At 49.6% G+C, this 20,123-nt stretch overlaps 1 protein-coding gene across 3 annotated transcripts in view; it reads left to right on the top strand.

Moving 5' to 3' along the window:
• Positions 1-5,042: 5,042 nt before the first annotated feature.
• Positions 5,043-20,123, top strand: part of dlgap5 (discs, large (Drosophila) homolog-associated protein 5) — a 53,913-nt gene continuing 38,832 nt past the window's right edge. The window contains exons 1-4 of one of the 3 annotated variants that reach the window (XM_078237433.1): positions 5,043-5,316; positions 6,667-6,854; positions 9,197-9,301; positions 9,535-9,658. In XM_078237433.1, coding sequence (XP_078093559.1) covers positions 5,061-5,316; positions 6,667-6,854; positions 9,197-9,301; positions 9,535-9,658 — 673 coding nt within the window. In that variant the 5' untranslated portion in view covers positions 5,043-5,060. The remainder of the gene's footprint in view (positions 5,317-6,666; positions 6,855-9,196; positions 9,302-9,534; positions 9,659-20,123) is intronic. The other 2 variants (XM_078237435.1, XM_078237434.1) reach the window with 2 other exon arrangements.

Genomic DNA, 20,123 nt, shown 5'->3' with positions numbered 1-20,123 from the left:
ATGTGGGAGGAAACCGGAGCACCCGGAGGAAGCCTACGCAGACACGAGGAGAACGTGCAGACTCCACAGACAATGACCCAAGTCGGGAATCGAACCTGAGTCCCTGGTGCTATGAGGTAGCAGCGCTAACCATTATGCCACAGTGCCGCCCAATGTCTAGTCCAGTTAAGTTTCAATGGTAACCCTCAGGATGTTGATAATCAATGAACTAGGTTTTAATGAGCATCTTAAAGAAGGATAGCAAGGTCAAGAGGTGAAGAAGTTTCGGGAGAAAGTTTCAGAGCTTCGTGCAGCCGAAGGCACAGCCGCCAATGCAGAGCTGCTCAGGAGGGAAGAACTGGGACACATAGATCCCAGAGGGTTGTCAGGCAGGAGAAGGCTACAGAGACAGGAGACTTTACCATTGCTGTTCAAAGGCAATCGGATTGACCAGAGCTAATGATACAACTACAGACTCCTCACACCTGCAGATAAACTGCTACCAAGTCCCAATTCAACACAGGAGTCTGTCGGGGTGCAGCATTCACCAGGAGCCCACCAATGTAATGTACCAACCCCATCACTTAAAACCAAAATATTGCTGAAATAAAAACAGAAAATGCTGGAAAAACTCAGCAGGTCTGGCAGCATCTGTGGACAGAGGAACAGGGTTAACATTTTGGGCAGGATTTTACAGCTTCGCTCGTCCTGAAACCGTAAAATCCCGCCTGAGGTCAACAGACCTTCCCATGGTCCGCTCGTCACCCGCTCCGTTCCCGTGGCAGGCGGGGCAGTAAAATTCTGGCCTTTGAGTCCGCATGACTCTTCTTCACAGCGGATAGAACTGTGATGGATTGTATAGTTGGAGAGGTGGGCGGAGAAGGTGGAGCAGAATTGACCAGGGATAGGTCAGAGCTAAGGAGGGATTGCAAAACCTGTCACAGACACAGGACAAAAGGATATTAATGGTAACATTAAGAACTAAAGATAGTGGCATTAAGGTTAGACATCAGAATGTGTTAATAGCAGAACAAAGGTCAGTGCTCAGTGAAAGCAAAACTTAAGAACAAGTGACAGATGGCCCTGTGGGAAGAGCAAAAGGAAGTAGTTTAAAGCAAAACTAAGTTTAAAACTTACAATTTATCTTGTGGAGTCAAAAACATCATAGTCTCGCTGCTGGCTGACTCAGATTGGCAGTCCTGCTCAAATCCACAACTCGGTGTCCCAGGCTTAATCTCCCACAGGCTGTCCTAGAAATACAGAACATAAGGTGTCCCTTAAGGGTTAATGTTGAGTCCAATAACTCTTCTTCTGTTGCAGTCCCAATGAGGAGTCCTATTCGTCTCAAAACGTTAACTCTGTTTCTCTCCCCACAGATGCTAACGGGCATGGTGAGATTTTTCCAGCACTTTCTGTTTTTTATTTTGGATCTCCATGGAACATTCACGCTATTTTGCTTTTATTTTACATAACTGTTGCAGCGCAGGAGGCCTTTTGGCCCATTGTGCCTGCACTGGCACCCTAAATGAGCATTACGACTTAATGCCACCCCCCACTGCCCTTTCCCCACACTCTTGTGTATTTGTTCTAATAAAATAATCATCGGATTCCCTCTTGAATGCCTCGATTGAACCTGACTCCACACCACACTTCCAGGCATCGCATTCCAGACCTCAAACACTCGTTGTGTGAAAACATTTTTTCTTACATCGCAATTGCTTCTTTCACTTTAAATCTGCGGCCCATCATTCTCAATCCTTTTACGAGCGGGAACAGTTTCTCCCTATCTACTCTGTCCAGCTCCCTCATGATTTTGAACATCTCAAACAAATCTCTCAGCCTTCTTCTCTCCAGGGAGAACAATCCCAACCTCTCCTATCTATCTTCATAACTGAAGTTTCTCATCCCTGGAACCATTCTTGTAAACCTCTTCTGCATTTGATTTGATTTATTATTTCACTGTATCCCAATACATGTGACAAAGTATTGTTTCTTGCGCACTATACAGAAAGAACATACTGTTCATAGAGTACATAGGGGAGAAGGAAAGAATGTGGGGCAGAATGTAGTGATGCAGTTGCAGGTAGGGTGAAGAGTAAGATCAGCTTAATATGTGATAGGACCATTCAAAAGTCTAACGGCAGCAGGGAAGAAGCTGTTCTCGAGTCGGCTGGCTCATGATCTTAGACTTTTGTACCTTTTTCCCAACGGAAGAAATTGGAAGAGAAAATGTCCAGAGTGCATGGGGTCCTTGATTATGCTGGCTGCTTTGCCGAGGCAGCAAGAAGTGTAGATGGAGTCAATGGATGGGAGGCTGGTTTGCGTGATGGGCTGGGCTACATTGAGACCCTTTGTAGTTTCTTGCGGTCTTGGTCAGAGCAGGAGCCATACCAAGCTGTGATACACCCGGAAAGGATGCTTTCTATGATGCATCTGTAAACATTGGTGAGAGTCGTAGCAGACATGCCGAATTTCCTTAGCCTCCTGAGAAAGTCGAGGCGTTGGTGGGGCATTCTTAACTATAGCATCGGCGTGGGGGGGACCAGGACAGGTTGTTGATGACCAGGGATGTGGGATTGTGGTTGGTGCAGACTCGATGGGCCGAATGGCCTCTTTCTGCACTGTAGGATTCTATGATTCTATGATCTGGACATCGAGAAACTTGAAGCAATCTCTGTGTGGGACAACGCCCTTAAGATACGAGGCAGTTGGACACCCCGCAGCAGGGTGAGAGACCAGCTGAAAACCAGACTGGGCAACTGGAATAACTTGCCCCAGTGTCATCGGGAGGAAAGTAGGGCGGCACGGTGGTGGCACAGTGGTTAGCACTGCTGCCTCACAGTGCCAGGGACCTGGGTTCGATTCCCGGCTTGGGTCACTGTCTGTGTGGAGTCTGCATGTTCTCCCCGTGTCTGCGTGGGTTTCCTCCGGGTGCTCCGCTTTCCTCTCACAGTCTGAAAGATGTGCTGGTTAGGTGCGTTGGCCATGCTAAATTCTTCCTCAGTGTTACCCAAACAGGCGCCTTTTACCAGGACCTCCTCACGGTCTGGAACTACGGTCGCCTCGCGACGCAGCTCTCCCCCGTCAGGAGTAGCGGCTCTCGTGCGAGAGCCGCTGCTCAGGAATCCGCATCTCCAGCCTTACGACTTCAGGTGGCTGGCGGAGAGGAGGGCCGTGGACGCCGGGGTGACCAGGATCGGGGACGTGCTGGATGGCGGAGGAGCGGGCTGGATGAGCCCCCACGTGCTGGCTGAGCGCGCGGGGGTGGCCGTCCGGCGTGCGGCCAAAGCCATCCAAGACCTTAGGACGGTCGTGCTCGGCCCCGAGTGCACACGCGGTCTGGGGGCATCGCAGGCGTGCGGAGGGATCCCGCCCGAGCGTTCCACTGCTCGGACGGAATTTCACATTGGCCCGAAGCCTAGACCTCCCCCCCCCGGGTCAGGTGCCCCACTGCGTGTGCCGCCTCGCGGAAATGTCCTCCGTGCCCTTTTCCACCGCGCGGAGGCGTCTCCTGTACGGGCTGCTGCTGCACACCTTTCACTACCGCGTCCTTGCCTGTCGCCCGGATACACCTTGGCGGGCCTTGTTGCCGCCGGGCGGCGGAGGTCCCCAGTGGAGGTCCCTCTACGGAGGGATCTCCCCCAATTATCTCGGGGACCTGGGGTGGAGGGTGCTGCACGCAGCAGTGCCGTACAACCGTAGGTTTTTCCGGTACACGGGCTCCCGAGACTGCCCTTTCTGTGGCCTCGTGGAGTCCGTGGACCATGTCTACGTTCTGTGTTTTAGGCTGCACACCCTTTTTGGTTTCCTCAAACACCTTTTACTGATGTTTTGTTTGCACTTCAGTCCCACGCTCCTGATCTACGGGCACCTGGTGCGGAGAGGGGCGGGTCGGGATGCCGACCTCCTCGTGAACCTGCTCCTGGGCCTGGCGAGACGCGCCATCAATAGGTCCAGGCAGCGGGCGATCGACGGGGCCGTCCATCCCGACTGTCTGCCCCTCTACCGCGGCTACATTTGCGGCCAGGTGGCTCTGGAGAGGGAGCATGCGGTGTCCACGGGCACAGTTGACGCTTTCCGCGACCGCTGGGCGCCGCAGGGGCTGGGGTGTATTATCGACCCCGACAATCACCTTTTGGTTTGACGTTTTAAGTTTCCTTTCGACTTTGTTTTTTGGTTCGGGCTGTTCCCCCCTTCCTTTTGGGGAGCTGCCCCTTTTACTTTGTCCCTAAGTTAGTTTGAGTTAGTTTATTACGTTGGTACCTTAAAAGAGATACCCAAACAGGCACCGGAGTGTGGCGACTAGGGGATTTTCACAGTAACTTCATTACAGTGTTAATGTCAGCCTACTTATGACACTAATAAATAAACTTTAAAAAATAAACTTTGCAGCCAAGAAACATGACTCCCAGTCTTCAATTCAAATTTCCCGCCTTGAATTCAATCAGCGGCGCCGTTAGACAGTCACGGTTTTTTTCCAACCGCCCAAATTCAAGCCCACCAATGGAAATGAACGTTCGATGCGAGCTGGAACAGGATTGGACGGACTGGCGTCAAATGCACCAATGGGAATGGGCCTTCCATGCGAGCTAGGAAATGATTGGATGTCCCGGTAACAACAAATCACCAATGGGGATGGAGGTCCGGGGCGAGCTGGGACATGATTGGACCAACTGGCGTCAAATTAACCAATGGGAATGGGGGTCTGATGCGAGCTGTGGTGTCAAATCCACCAATGGGAATGGGTCTTCCATGCGAGTTAGGCGACAAATCCACCAATGGGAATGGGGGTCCGATGTAGGCTGCGACAGGGTTGGACGGGCCGGCGTCACATCCACCAATGGACATGGACCTTAGATGCGAGGTGGAACCTGATTGGATGCCCTGGCGAGAAACCCACCAATGGGAATTCGCTTGTGCATGATTGGACGTTCGGACGTCCCGGCAACAGATAGACCAATCACAATGTAGAATGGGTAGGTCGTGGGCGGTGCTAGGTTCAGACCCGGCCAATCAGAAGCCTCGTCTTATGCATAATTAGAAGCGGCCGGTCCAATCAGGGGGCGGGCGGGTTATTTTGAATGGTTAACGCTCGGGAGACGGCTGCGAGTTACTCCCCCCGTCACCCAGCTGCCATGGAACCCGCGGCCAGCCGCTTCACCCAGCGCTACAAGGCGGCCGCTTCCCGGGGCCTGGAGGCCCTGCGGGTCAAGCAGGCCCGCAGCCGCACCCGCTCCCAGAAGGAGAACCGCGACCGGCGACTCCGCAAGAGCCGCCGCCTGGACGCGCCGCCCCTGGGCCCGCAGAAGGGGGAGGCCGAGGATGCCGGGCCCCCCAGTGAGTGGAGAGGGGGCAGGGATGGGATTGGGGGGGGGGCGGGTAGTGATGGGATTAGGGGGGGGGCGGGTAGGGATGGGATTAGGGGGGGGCGGGTAGTGATGGGATTAGGGGGGGGGCGGGTAGTGATGGGATTAGGGGGGGGGCGGGTAGTGATGGGATTAGGGGGGGGGGGGCGGGTAGGGATGGGATTAGGGGGGGGGGCGGGTAGGGATGGGATTGGGGGGGGGCGGGTAGGGATGGGATTAGGGGGGGGGGCGGGTAGTGATGGGATTAGGGGGGGGGCGGGTAGGGATGGGATTAGGGGGGGCGGGTAGGGATGGGATTAGGGGGGGGTAGGGATGGGCTTTGGGGAGGGGGGGTAGGGATGGGATTTAGGGAGGGGGGGTAGGGATGGGATTTAGGGAGGAGGGGTAGGGATGGGATTTGGGGGGGAGGGGGGTAGGGATGGGATTTGGGGGGGAGGGGGGTAGGGATGGGATTTGGGGGGGAGGGGGGTAGGGATGGGATTTGGGGGGAGGGGGGTAGGGATGGGATTTGGGGGGGAGGGGGGTAGGGATGGGATTTGGGGGGGAGGGGGGTAGGGATGGGATTTGGGGGGGAGTAGGGATGGGATTTGGGGGGGGTAGGGATGGGATTTGGGGGGGGTAGGGATGGGATTTGGGGGGGGTAGGGATGGGATTTGGGGGGGGCAGGGATGGGATTTGGGGGGGGCAGGGATGGGATTTGGGGGGGGCAGGGATGGGATTTGGGGGGGGCAGGGATGGGATTTGGGGGGGGCAGGGATGGGATTTGGGGGGGGCAGGGATGGGATTTGGGGGGGGCAGGGATGGGATTTGGGGGGGGAGGGGGGCAGGGATGGGATTTGGGGGGGAGGGGGGCAGGGATGGGATTTGGGGGGGGAGGGGGGCAGGGATGGGATTTGGGGGGGGAGGGGGGCAGGGATGGGATTTGGGGGGGGAGGGGGGCAGGGATGGGATTTGGGGGGGGAGGGGGGCAGGGATGGGATTTGGGGGGGGAGGGGGGCAGGGATGGGATTTGGGGGGGGAGGGGGGCAGGGATGGGATTTGGGGGGGGAGGGGGGCAGGGATGGGATTTGGGGGGGGATTGGGGCAGGGATGGGATTTGGGGGGGGATTGGGGGAGGGAGAAAGGGGGGAATGGGATGGGAAGTGTGGGTGGGGGGATGATGTCCATGAGTATTTGGCCTCGGCTTGACATTCTAGGGAGACCATGCACACCAGTCCGGTGCCTATTGCTACTGCCTGGATCTTTGCTTTCTCATCTGGATGCTGTAATAGGCTAAATTTTGTTTCTTTTAATTAATGTCCATTGTTCTTGACCGTTTCAGAATCTTTTCAGAGGGCAGCCCCACAAACAATGCAGCGTTTGGAAATGTTGCAGCGCTATAAGGAGGAAAAACTACTGCGGAAACTGAAGGCAGAGCGTGAGAATCCCAAGCAAGTCTTCAAAGTTGGAATTTACAGACCGGATGTGGTTCCCTTTCAGTCACAAAGTACAGTGAAGCCAAAGGTTAAGGTACAGTGTTTATAGTGGCTGTGTTTCTTTATTTATGCGCTGAGAGGGGGTTAAAACTTCAGTTAAATGGTGCCTGCAAGTCTATATATTTCAGTATTCACTTTAAACCAGCGATGGGCGACCTGGACTAGTGAGTGGGCCTCCCTCAGTGTACCCAACCAGGCACTGGAGTGTGGCGACTAGGGGATTTTCACAGTAACTTCATTGCAGTGTTAATGTAAGCGTATAATTGCTTCAGAATTATGTGTAATCATATAATTGCTTCAGAGCTTTGCTGTGCTTAGGGATAGACTTGGTGGCCATTGTTGAACGGGGTGAAGAGCTAAGTGACGATGGCATTTGTTCGTGGTTTCCATTTGTGTGGCAACCCTTTTTAAAAATGTTTCCAGCAAAGCCGCGTCGGTGGCACAGCTCCAGGGACCTGGGTTCGATTCCCAGCTTGGGTCATGGTCTGTGCGGAGTTTCTACGTCCTCCTCGTGTCTGCGTGGGTTTCTTCCCACAGTCCAAAGATGTGCGGGTTAGGTTGATTGGCCATGATAAATTGCCACCTAGTGTCGGGGGACTAGAAGGGTAAATAGGTTGGGTTAAGGCCTGGGTGGGATTTTTGGTGCAGACTAAATGGGCCAAATGGCGGCCTCCTGCACTGTAGGGATTCTATGATTTTTGTTGAAAGTTCATCAGCCGTCTGTGCCTCTGCTCATCCACATCTCTAAACAAAAAAATGAAAGTTGGGATCTATCGAGCCGGGTTCCACTTTGGGACCTGACTGACCAGCTGGGATTGTAAAATGAAAAGCTTTACTACACTGAGCAGAAACAGAGACATGCAATAGCTTCTGCAGGAGCCCTGATGGGATTGCAGACATTTGTATTTCGGTTCATGGGTTTTCCGCACCAGGAGAGCTGAGACCCTGGCACGACGACCCTGGATTGTGAACAAAGGGGTGGGTGGTGGGTCCAAGGCCACCTTTTAAGCTGAAGAAGCGCTTCTAGAGTGGGCTTGGGGTGTTTGTGTGCTGGCTACGTGCAAGTCATTGACTGAGTGAGGGTAAAACTGAGAGGCTGTGCAGTTTCGCAGCCACCAGCACTAGATCAAGAGCAATGTGCTCGGGGAGGGGGGGTTGGGGGATGAATGCAGTGCAGTTAGTGTGCAGGGGTGAGTCTTCTGTCACTAGGGAATTTGGAGCGCTTGGCTGAAACTTACACAAGGACAAATCATGAGGGGGTCATGGTAATTTTCAACTGGGGTCACATTTGAAGCACAGTGCCAGAGGAAACACGGGGTGTGTTTAATTTCACTGCAGCAAGAGCTGTCACAGATTCAGTGGACCAAGTGGCCGTCTCATGTTCAGTCAAGCTTGTGCGCCGAACTTTTTTGTTTGAGGTGAGATTTGAAGATGGAACAAGGCCAATGGTGTCAGGAAGAGGATTGAATTGAAGTGCCAACCACTGATGGTCTTGTTCCTCCTGTGGAACGGCTGAATGAGTTGAGGGGTGCTGAATAGGAGATGTTGACAGTTTCGCTGCGACTGCACCGCTTCTGCAGGTTTGCAATAAATCTGTCACGGTGTGCAGGCTGTGGGCCCAGTGGATATTGCCAGCTATAAAATTCTAGTTAGAGTTCCAAGTGAGGAAGCAAAGATAAATTGGAGTTTCAAAGGAGCTTGGTGATCCTTTATTTTTCAATTCATAGAATCCTACAGGGCATTCGGCCCATTGAGTCTGTACCGACCACAATCCCACCCAGACCCTATCCTAGCTAGCTCCCCCCTGACCCAAAGGGGCAATTTAGCATGGCCAATCCACCTCACCCCCACATCTTTGGACTGTGGGAGGAAACCGGAGCACCCGGAGGAAACCCACGCAGACTCGGGGAGAACGTGCAGACTCCACACAGACAGTGACCCAAGCTGGGAATCGAACCCGGGTCTCTCAGCGCCAGAGACCCGGGTTCGATTCCCGGCTTGGGTCACTGTCTGTGCGGAGTCTGCACGTTCTCCCCGTGTCTGCATGGGTTTCCTCCGGGTGCTCCGGTTTCCTCCCACAGTTTGAAAGATGTGCTGGTTAGGGTGCATTGACCCGAACAGGTGCCAGAGTGCGGCGACTCGGGAAATTTCACAGTAACTTCATTGCCCTGTGAATGTAAGCTTACTTGTGACTAATAAATTTAACTTTATCTTAACGCTAACTGGTGCTGTGAGACAGCAGTGCTAACCATCGTGTCACCCAATTTGTGCCTTGCACCTTATCCAAGATAGTTTAATAGGCGTTACAATAAATATGTGTTGCTCTGTAGCAATGGGTGAACTGTAATTGTATTTGTTCCTTTTTTAAAATTGTAGGCTGTTGTGCCTCCTGCCTCCGAGTTGAGAGTGACAAGATCAATGTCCAAGAAGCAAGAGGTGACAAAGGCACCCAGTGTGCCCAGATTCACAGCCCCTGCAAAGGTAACGACTTCAAAAGGCAGGGCTGCAGCATCAGGGGAAGTTATGCTGGGAGCTGATCCTGATTTTGCTGCCAGTGTATCTCCACATTATGGATTATTTTTCAGTAAACATCATTTCTGAAGGAGCATTGAATTGCCCACTGCCCTGGGGATGTTTGATTTGTTGGCTGTAAAGTTGTGAAAGCGATGAAGTGCCGAGTTTTAACTCTCTCTCTCTGTGTGTTGTGTTGGCAGGTGGGTCCTGTGAAAAGCAGCACCATTTCTACTCGAGGTTCTACGATGGCCACTGGGACAAGGAGCCAGCACCAAACCATTCAAACTGCCGGAGCCAAAGTGCCAGCTGCAAAGGAGAAAAGGGGTAACTTAGTTTCACTGAGCACCGCAGCAATAGTTTGGAGATGTTTTAGAACAAAAGGTTTTAGCATCCAATGAAAGACACTGGGGAGAGGATTCAAAAAAATATTTAAGCTTATTTATTAGTGTCACAAGTAAGGCTTGCATTAACACTGCAATGAAGTTACTGTGAAAATCCCTTAGTCGCCACACTCCGACGCCTGTTCGGGTACACTGAGGGAGAATTTAGCATCTAACCAGCGTGTCTTTCGGACTGTGGGAAGAAACCAGAGCACCCCAACTTGCAGATGGTGGTGTTCCCATGTATCTGCTGCCCTTGTCCTTAGAAGTGGTTGTGGGTTTGGAAGGTGCTTTATAAGGATCTTTGGTGAATTGCTGCAGTGCATCTTAAGAAGTTTTTTTTTAAAGTTTATTTATTAGTGTCACAAGTAGGCTTACATTAACACTGCAATTAAGTTTCTCTGAAAATCCCCTAGTCGCCACAATCCGGCACCTGTTCGGGTACACTGAGGGAGAATTTAGCATGGCCAATGCACCTAACCAGCACGTCTTTTGGACTGTGGGAGGAAACCGAAACACCCGGAGGAAACCCATGCAGACACGGGGAGAACGTGCAGACTCCACACAGACAGTGACCCAAGCAAGGAATCGAACCCAGGTCCCTGGCACTGAGGCAGCAGCGCTCACCACTGAGTAATGAACCTGTGATTGGAGGGGCTGGTGCAGCCAGTGTAGAAAAGACACCGGTGTTGACTGATTCCGTCTCCCCCATGATTATTACTCCTACAAACTCTGCATTATTTTCTCTCTCTCGCGGATGCTTGTGGTTTCAGTTGCTCGGCCCCTGAGGCTACAGAGGTCAGAGTCATCTTTAGAATGGCGGAATTCCCAAACCAAAATGTCGGAAATCTGCCAAGGAGGGGAAATTTCTCATCCCTGATTAAAGCAGATGGATCATCATCATGCTTACTCGCTCTGTTGATGTTGCCACAAGGCACTCAAAATGCATCAGTTCAATCTATTCTAGTGAGGAAAGCAAGCATTAAGTACTTCATAGTCATTGGATTTCTACAGCATTTCATACAGAACACGCTGTCATGGGACAGTCAACTGCATCAGAAACTGCTAGCGTATTCCCCCTTGAATGTAGCTCCCTACATTTGTGCTGTTAAACCAGTCTACCATATCTTGCCACTGAACTCAACCCTGTATTTCCATGCTCCCCAGGTGAAACATTTTAAACAAGCTCGGCTTTTGGGATCCCCACTAATTTGCAGAACCGTCAAGCCAGTCTTGCTCATGTATTCACTCAGCTGCTGTATTAAGTAGTTAAATGTAATATTTATTTACCCTTCTTCAGTGGAGCTTGTATCTGTAAATCCTTGTCAGACGGAGCCTGAAATTCTGCGGAACACTTATCCAGATTCCTGACATCCTGGGGCAGCACGGTGGCACAGTAGCTTAATTGCAGCGTTAATGTAAGCCTACTTGTGACACTAATAAATAAACTTAACCTCCAGGGACAGTTTATGATTGGAGGAGCAGGACACACATTTTGTATCTGTTTCACAGTAGAAGTCTCTCAAAATATCCCAAGAATAGTAGAAACTCCAGGTATAAGGGAGGGAGGTGTAGACCGGGTGGTCACAAGGGCCCTGCAATGACACCGATCCAAAAGGGGTTTGAGAGTCCAGCAATTCTCTCCTGGGCAAGGGCAGACACAGCATGTAAGAGCTGCTCAATCTTGTTAAAACTTTTATTGTTGTTAGTACCTGGTTGCCAGTTTATTGCAACCCAGTGCTACTACAGGGGGGACTCCCACCATCACTGTAGAAAATGTAATGGGCAGGGGACTTGAGGCTGACAGGTCCTGATGGCCTGCATCCTACGATCTTCAGTGGTCCCAGAGATAGTGGGATACTTCGGTTGTCATCTTCAAAAGGCCCCAGGAGATTGGAAAACTTAACACCCCTAGTTAAAAATTTGTTTGAGTGTCACAAGTCGGCTTACATTAACATTGCAATGAAGTTACTGTGAAAATCCCCTAGTTGCCACATTCTGGCACCTGTTTGGGTACACTGAGGGAGAATTTAGCAATGCATCTAACCAGCACGTCTTTTGGACTGTGGGAGGAATCTGGAGCACCTGAAGGAAACCTACGTAGACATGGGGAGGATGTGCTGACTCTGCACAGACAGTGACCCAAGCCGGGAATCGAACCCAGGTCCCTGGCGCTGTGAGGCAGCGGTGCTAACCTACTGTAAAGGCGTGAGACAACGTAGAAAGCCGATGCCTGTGAAATATTCTGTACAGACCTTCAACCACTTCATTACTCGCGTGTTTACCCAGGTGTTCTTCCTTTGAGACAGACAAAGGACTTAATTTTGTTAAATCACTTGCAAGATAAAGAGGCAGCTCTTACACAAATTAAGTTAACTTGTCCCCAAACTAGGCTGACTGCCTGAAAAACATATACTACCCGTCCTGGTGCAGTTGACCGGGCTAATGGATTCAATTCACTGGGCTCGCATTAACAATCCATTATTGAGGTAGTAACAGAAAATTTAGAAAATAATAACACATTCAGGCAGCGCCCACCCTGGTTTTGTGGAAGGGAAATCATGTTTGACACGTTAGCATTCTTCAAAGGTAATGAGGAGGATAGATAAAGGCAAGACAGTAGATGTGAACTGTTGGTTTTCCATAAGACATTTGATGAATAACTAGTAAAAAATTTACTGCACGGGATGAGTGCTCATGCCGTTATATTAGCATGAATTAGCTAGTCGGGATAAATAGGTCATTTTCGGGTTGATTTTGATTTATTATTGTCTCGCGTATTAGTAAAAGTATTGTTTCTTGCACTCTACACAAATAAAGCATACCATTCGCAGAGATGGAAAGGAGAGAGTGCAGAATGTAGTGTTACAGTCATAGCTAGGGTGCAGAGAGATCAATTTAGTGCAGGATAGGTCCATTCAAAAGTCTGATGGCAGCAGGGAAGAAGCTGTTCTTGAGTCAGTTGGTACGTAATCTTTTTCCCAACGGAAGGAGATGGAAGAGGGTATGTCCAGGGTGCGTGGGGGTCCTTGATTATGCTGGCTGCTTTTCCGAGGCATGGGGAAGTGTAGACAGTGTCAATGAATGGGAGGCTGGTTTATGTGATGGACTGGGCTTCGTTTACAAGTAGTTTATTTGATTTGATTTATTATTGTCACGTATTAACATACAGTGAAAAGTATTGTTTCTTGTGCGCTATGCAGACAAAGCATACTGTTCATAGAGACGGAAACGAGAGAATGCAGAATCTAGTGTTACAGTCATAGCTAGGGTGTAGAGAAAGATCAACTTAATGCAAGGTAAGTCCATTTAAAAGCCTGACAGCAGCAGGGAAGAAGCTGTTCTTGAGTCGGTTGGTATGTGACCTCAGACTTTTGTATCTTTTTCCTGACGGAAGAAGGTGGAAGAGAGAATGTCCGGGGTGCGCGGGGTCCTTGATTATGCTGGCTGCTTTGCTGAGGCAGCGGGAAGTGTAGGCAGAGTCAATGGATGGGAGGCTGGTTTACGTGATGGATTGGGCTTCTTTCACAACTCTTTGTAGTTTCTTGCGGTCTTGGGCAGAGCAGGTGCCATACCAAGCTGTGATACATCCGGAAAGAATGCTTTCTATGGTGCATCTATTCACCAGATTCTCTATCTCTTTTCTGTTCCACGTCTCATCATTGTATGATATCCGACCCACTACAGTGGTGTCACCAGCAAACCTGAGGGGAATTTGGCCACATAGTCATAGGTGTATAAGGAGCATAGTAAGGGGCTAAGGACACAGCCTTGTGGGGCACCGGTGTTGAGGATGATCGTGGAGGAGATGTTGCCTATTCTTACTGACTGCGGTCTATAGGTTAGGAAGTATAGGATCCAGTCACAGATGGAGCAGCCGAGCCCCAGGCCACGGAGTTTGGAGATGAGTTTTGGTAAACTGGGGAGTGCAGCAGAGACGGTGCTGAGGCCTCAACTTTGTGTCTGACCTATAGTAATGGTTTAAATGAAAGTTTGGCCTTGTAGCCAAATTTGCGAATTGTACAAAGGTAGGTAGGGAAGCAGGTTGTGAGGATACAAAGAGTCCCAATGGTATTCTGACAGGTTGAGTGAATGGGCAGATGGAATGACTGAGCAGAATAATTGGCAGATGGAGTATAATGTGGGGAAATGGCAGTTGTCCATTTTGCTTTCCTTTTCTTCCTGCAAAATGTTTAGATGGAGCAAGTGCTGCAGTACAGAGAGACCTGGGTGTCCTTGTACATGAATCTCAAAGTCAGCATGTATGTGCAGCAGGTAATTAGGAGGGCAAATGAAATGTTGGCTAGGTTATTGCAACAGGGGTGATGTAGAAAAGTAGGGATGTCTTGCTGCATTTGTATGGGGCATGGTGAGGCTGCAACTGGAGTACGGTGTGGTTTTCGTCACCTTAAAAGAGGCATATCATAGAATCCCTACAGTGCAGGAGGAGGCCATTTTGCCCATCGAGTCTGTGCCAAGAACAATCCCACCCCCATAATCCCACATATCCCCCTGACTAAGGGGCAATTTAGCATGGCCAATCAACCTAACCTGCACATCTTTGGACTGTGGGAGGAAACCGGAGCACCCGGAGGAAGCCCACGCAGACACGGAGAATGTGCAAACTCCACACAGACAGTGGCCCGAGGCTGGAGTTGAACCTGGGTCCCTGGTGCTGAGGCAGCAGTGCTAACCACTGTGCCACCGTGCCGCCCTTAAACTAACTCTATACTATAGCATTCAAAATAGTTCAAAGAAGGCTCACTAAGCTGATTCCTGGGATGAAGAGACTTGTCTCGAGGGAAGATTTGATTTATTATTGTCGAAGAGCATTGTTTCTTGCTCACTATACAGACAAAACATACCGTTCATAGAGAAGGAAACGAGAGAGCGCAGAATGTAGTGTTACGGTCATAGCTAGGGTGTAGAGAAAGATCAAATTAATGCAAGGTAAGCAAGGTAATGCAAAGGTTGAGCAAGTTAGGCCTATACTCACTGGAATTGAGAAGAATGAGAGGTGATCTTATTGAAACACCTCGGATCCAATGAAATATCTAAGTTCCTGAGGGGGCATTGCATTTCGGGGACTGTAGAACGAGGGGGCACAGTTTAAAAGAGATAAGTCTCCTATTTAAGATGGGGAGAAAATTCTTCTCTTGGGGTCAAAGAACAAAGAAAATTACAGCACAGGAATAGGCCCTTCGGCCCTCCAAGCCTGCACCGACCATGCTGCCCGACTTAACTAAAACCCCAAAGAACAAAGAAAATTACATTGGTCTGGAATTCTCTTCCTCAGCGAGCTGTGATGGCTGGGTGATCGAGTACATTGAAAGCTGGGTCAGGCCTCTTTTTGATCAAGGAAGAGTGTTGAGGGTTAAGGTGACGGACAGGGAAGTTGGGTTGAGGCCATAATATTGATTGGCAGGGCAGGTTCAAGGGCCTATTCCTACTTTTCCTATCAATGCATACTGTGCATGCTACAGTATTGTGTTAGTCTGCACACTGTGACAGGGTTAGGGTCTGAACTGAGCCAGCTGTTGTGAATACACAAGGGTCTCTGTCCGAGTGTGGGAACCAGGCCTGGGATTGTCATAGCAGCACGCAGGGCTCCTTCCCCTTACTGAAACTTGAACCCCTACAATGTAGAAAGAGGCCATTCAGCCCAACAAGTCTGCACCAACTCTCTGAAAGAGTATGCCATCCAGACTCTCCCTCCCCTCCACACTTTCCCCATAACCCTGTGCACCTACCATGGCCAATCCACCTAACCTGCATGTCTTTGGACACTCTGGGTGGGCTCCCTCAATTTCTCGCTAGGCTGCCGCACCAGAACACCAGTCCTAATTCTTTCACCATAGCTCTGTGTACTTTGCTTGATCAATGCAGCCTTTTACTTTTTGCAAGGGAGCAAATATTAGGTAGTGTCTCCGAGTCATGGTCTTTTCAACAGTTGCATTTATCCATACAAACAAGAAGTCAATAACGTTGGCTTAAAGTTGCACCGCAGGATATAATTTGCTTCTAGGGCTGTTCTGGACTGGGAGGGAACCCATGCAGACGGAGGGTGGAAGGTGCAAACTCCACATGGTCACCCAAGGCTAGAGTTGAACCCATGTCCCTGGTGCTGTGAGGCAGCTGTGCTACCGATCTAGGGTATACATAATCCAGCAAAGTCGTCTTTTGTTATTGGTATGGACTTTGTCCAGTCTTGCATGTAAGAACTGTATGGAAAGTTGAAATGTTCATTGGTGTTATATTTCTTAAACCTTGGGCTTTGGTAGCCTCTGATCGCTTTTTATGGGTCACTGGTTAGGCCGCACCCAGAACAGGAAAACCTGAGCACTTGGATTTCCACGACTAGTCCTTGAACGGGCATTCCATCCCTTAAGAACACTAACAAAGTGCTTATTGCCCTCTTGAGGTGGCCTGAGTATTTTGCCCGTCCCAAAATGGCATTGGACATTTTCCAAGTGTCCTTGGATTCAGGACTTAGCTTTGCATACCTGAATCTGGGAAGGAGCTGATCAAAGCAGATTAACCGAGAGTAGAAGTGAGATGAATAATAGCTGGACACCAAAATCCTGCAAAACCCGCAAAGTGCTGCCGTAAATTGACTTTCGTTGCACACGTGAGCTGGGGGTCAGGCATCTGTTTTATTGCAGAGCTTCTAGCCCAGCTGAAGCCTTTGAACAAACCAGTCTTGAGAACATGATTGTTAAATTTCAAAGAACCAGTGTCCCAAATGTGTGGTACAGAACTGCCTAAACATGTGTAAATGCGACTTATCGAAAACCTATTGAAGCATGAAATAACTGATGGAAAATCTATTGGGTTAATCTAACCGACTAACCTTCCGATGCGTAATCTTTTACTTCAAGTGTCTGGAAAGCAGCCCTGGAAGCAAATTATATCCTGCAGTGCAACTTTAAACCAACATTATTGACTTCTTTTTTGTATGGGTAAATGCAGCTGTTGAAAAGACCATGACTCTGAGACACTACCTGATATTTGTTCCCTTGCAATCAGGCGAAGTACACAGACCTTGGATGAAAGAATTAGAACTGATGATCTAGTGCGGCAGCTTGGTGAGAAATTTGAGGGAGGCCACCCTGCAGTGCCTGAATTGATCAAGTAATGAAAGCTATTAAAGTACATTAAACGCTTTTGGATGCCACGGATAATCCACAGGAATGGAATGCACAGATCAACATTAGAAGAGAAACTAGAACGGCTCCAAAAGCAAGCATGTAAATTTATGAAAATTGGGATAAAAAGATTGTACGGGGGAATGGTGCTCAGTGTCACCAGTTCCAGAGAAATGCTAATGTTTGCCCATGTGGGCGGGGAAGCGATGGCCTAGTGGTATTTTCGCTTGACTATTAGTCCAGAAACTCAGCTAATATTCTGGGGACCCGGGTTCGAATCTCGCCACGGCAGCTGGTGGAATTTGCATTCAATAAAATATATCTGGAATTAAGAATCCACTAATGACCATGAAACCATTGTCGGAAAAACCCACTTGGTTCATTAACGTCCTTTAGGGAAGGAAATCTGCCATCCTTGCCCTGTCTGGCCTACATGTGACTCCAGAGCCACGGCAATGTGGTTGGTTCTGAACTGCCCTCGGGCAACTAAGGATGGACAACAAATGCTGGCCAGACAGCCGCACCCATGTCCCATAAATGAATTTCTTTAAAAAGATGATGAGTTGTAGTTTAGAATGTTGTTTGTATACGGGCAGACACTTCAACCAGTTTGTGTTAAAACACTTGCCCTTACTCATGAGATGGACAAAGGACAAGTCTTGGTTCACGGATCGACCTGAATTTTATTAACAACTCCTTAGCATATCAACTCTATTCAAAAACAACTCCACTCCCAGAATTACTTAATACTTTATGCTATCTGTCCGAGGTTCCTAACACAACCCGTGTCGATGAACTTGACCGAGCTGCCGGGCCCGGTTCTCTGAGCTCTGCTGTCTCTCATCTTTGAACTCCAGGTCTTCTTCATGAAGATTGGTCTCGCGTGCCTTTTTTTGTGTGTACCTTTGGTACCTTATTCCCAATCAAAAATCCAATACCAAACAGATCCAAGCTGACAGGACTAGCCGTATCTCCCATCTTGGTCTCAATCAAACAAGATCCAAGCTGACAGGATGAGGCGTTACACCCCCTCCTGGGCTTGATCTGAGCTTAATTTTAGCCAAAAGGCCCAGGTGGCTTTTAAAAGATTGCTTCAGGTGACGCCTCCGTGTGACCTCTCGCATGCCCTCTTCCACCATCCCTGGGTTTCCACCTAGTCTGTGCTGTAGGTGGCCTCCAGGTGTCTCCTCTTATCCTTCACACCCTTCAATGGACAGAGGTGTCCATCCCCGGGTGCATGTCACTCCTTTCCATAATGGGTAATGGTGGGAATCCGAGGTGCAAGAGAGTCTGGCCAAAACTGGGGAATATAATACTGTCCTCATTTGCTTAGACGTAGATGCCAACTTGGGTGGGCACAGTGCGAAGTCTCATAACACCCAGGTTGGACTTTAACCTGGTGTTGTGAGACTGCTTTTTTTGGTTAGGGCTGAGCACCTCTGGTTCCAACCTCCAGGACAAGTCCAGGCTTGCCCTTGCTCGTCTCTGATCTGTGCCTGTTTATTAAACCTGTCTGAATTACCATCAAGCCTGGTCACAGAGGCTGTTAGTTGATTATTTTAGATTGTCCGATCCTGTGCTGGGCCTAGTTGCTCGGGCTGTTGGCCACAAGGAGCTGAAGCAATGTGGATATCCCCAGACAGTTGGAATAAAACTCATTGTGGCATAAGCTTTGATTAAACAAAACATCTAAGCCGTTTAGGCTTCACTGTGAACACCACTGGTGGGAATATTTAGGCTGCTATTGGAAAGGGGTTGACCAGACAGATCAGAAAAGCAATTGTGGAGTTATGGTAGATAAAGTCCCTTCAGTTGCTGCAGTACAAAAAGGATGGGCCATTGGACTGTACAGCATAATGGTTACTTGTTTTGATTAGTTACAGAGCATTGTAGGTGGCACAGTGGTTAGCACTGCTGCCTCACAGCGCCAGGGACCCGGGTTCAAATCCGGCCTCGGATCACCGTCTGTTTGGAGTTTGCACGTTTCTCCCCATGTCTGCGTGGGTTTCCTCCGGGTGCTCCGGTTTCCTCCACAGTCCAAAGATGTGCGGGTTAGGTGGATTTGCCATGCTAAATTCACTGAGGGTGGTGGGTGAGTGGAATCGGCTGCCGTCAGTGGTGGTGGAAGCAAACTCGATAGGGTCTTTTAAAAGACTTCTGGATGAGTACATGGGACTTAATAGGATTGAGGATTATAGGTAAGCCTATATATAAGCCTAGGTAGGTAGGGACATGACCGGCACAACTTGTGGGCCAAAGGGCTGTTTGTGCTGTATTTTTTCTATGTTCTAAATTGACCCTAGTGTTGGGGGGGTTACGGGGAGAGTGCCTGGGTGGGATTGTGGTCGGTGCAGAATTGATGGGCAGAATGGCCTCCTTCTGCACGGTAGGGATTCTATGATTGTGTGCATTTCTAAATCACTTGGGGCGAATGGGATCAGAGGTTATGGGGAGAAAGCAGGATTAGGCTATTGAGTTGGATGATCAGCCATGATCGTAATGAATGGCGGAGCAGGCTCGAAGGGCCAAATGGCCTCCTGATCCTATCTTCTATGTTACAAGATTAGGCTGAGCTTGTAAACAATCTACTAAAATTTACATGAGCTTGTGATAAGATGAGAATAGAGCCAAGTAACAGGCTGCTTTTGTTCCTGGGCTTTAGGAAGGAGAGTCTAGTAATGATTTACTAGAATGGTACCAAGTGTGAGGGGCATCAGTTGTGAAAACCAGAAACTAGAGAAGTTGAAGTTGGTTCTCCCTGAAATGGGTCATGGGGAGGTTTGAGCAATCCTCCGATTCAAAATGAAAAGGTTTGCAGGGGTATGAAGAAAGAGCAGGGGGTGATGTGATTATCTTGATTGGTCTTTTAAATAGCCAGACTGGCAGTGGACTGAGTGATGTAGGGCGGCACAGTGGTTAGCACTGCTCCCTCACAGCGCCAGGGTCTCTGGTTCAACTCCGACCTCGGGTCACTGCCTGTGTGGAGTTTGCACATTCTCTCCGTGTCTGCATGGGTTTCCTCCAGATGTTCCGGTTTCCTCCCTCACTCCAAAGATGTGCGGGTTAGGTTGATTTGCTGTGCTAAATCGACTCTACTGCCAGGGGATTAGCAGGGTAAATATGTGGGGTTACAGGAATAGGGCCTGGGTGGGATTGTGGTCAGTGCAGACTTGCTGGGCCAAATGGCCTCCTTCAGTACTGTAGGGAATCTGTATCATTCTACGCTTGTAAGATTGACAGGAGTTGAAGGGGAATGTTTCCTTC

The sequence above is a fragment of the Mustelus asterias genome, chromosome 21 (genome assembly GCF_964213995.1).
Source record: "Mustelus asterias chromosome 21, sMusAst1.hap1.1, whole genome shotgun sequence".
Taxonomy (NCBI): domain Eukaryota; kingdom Metazoa; phylum Chordata; class Chondrichthyes; order Carcharhiniformes; family Triakidae; genus Mustelus; species Mustelus asterias.
This window is presented reverse-complemented; position numbering and strand designations above follow the sequence as displayed.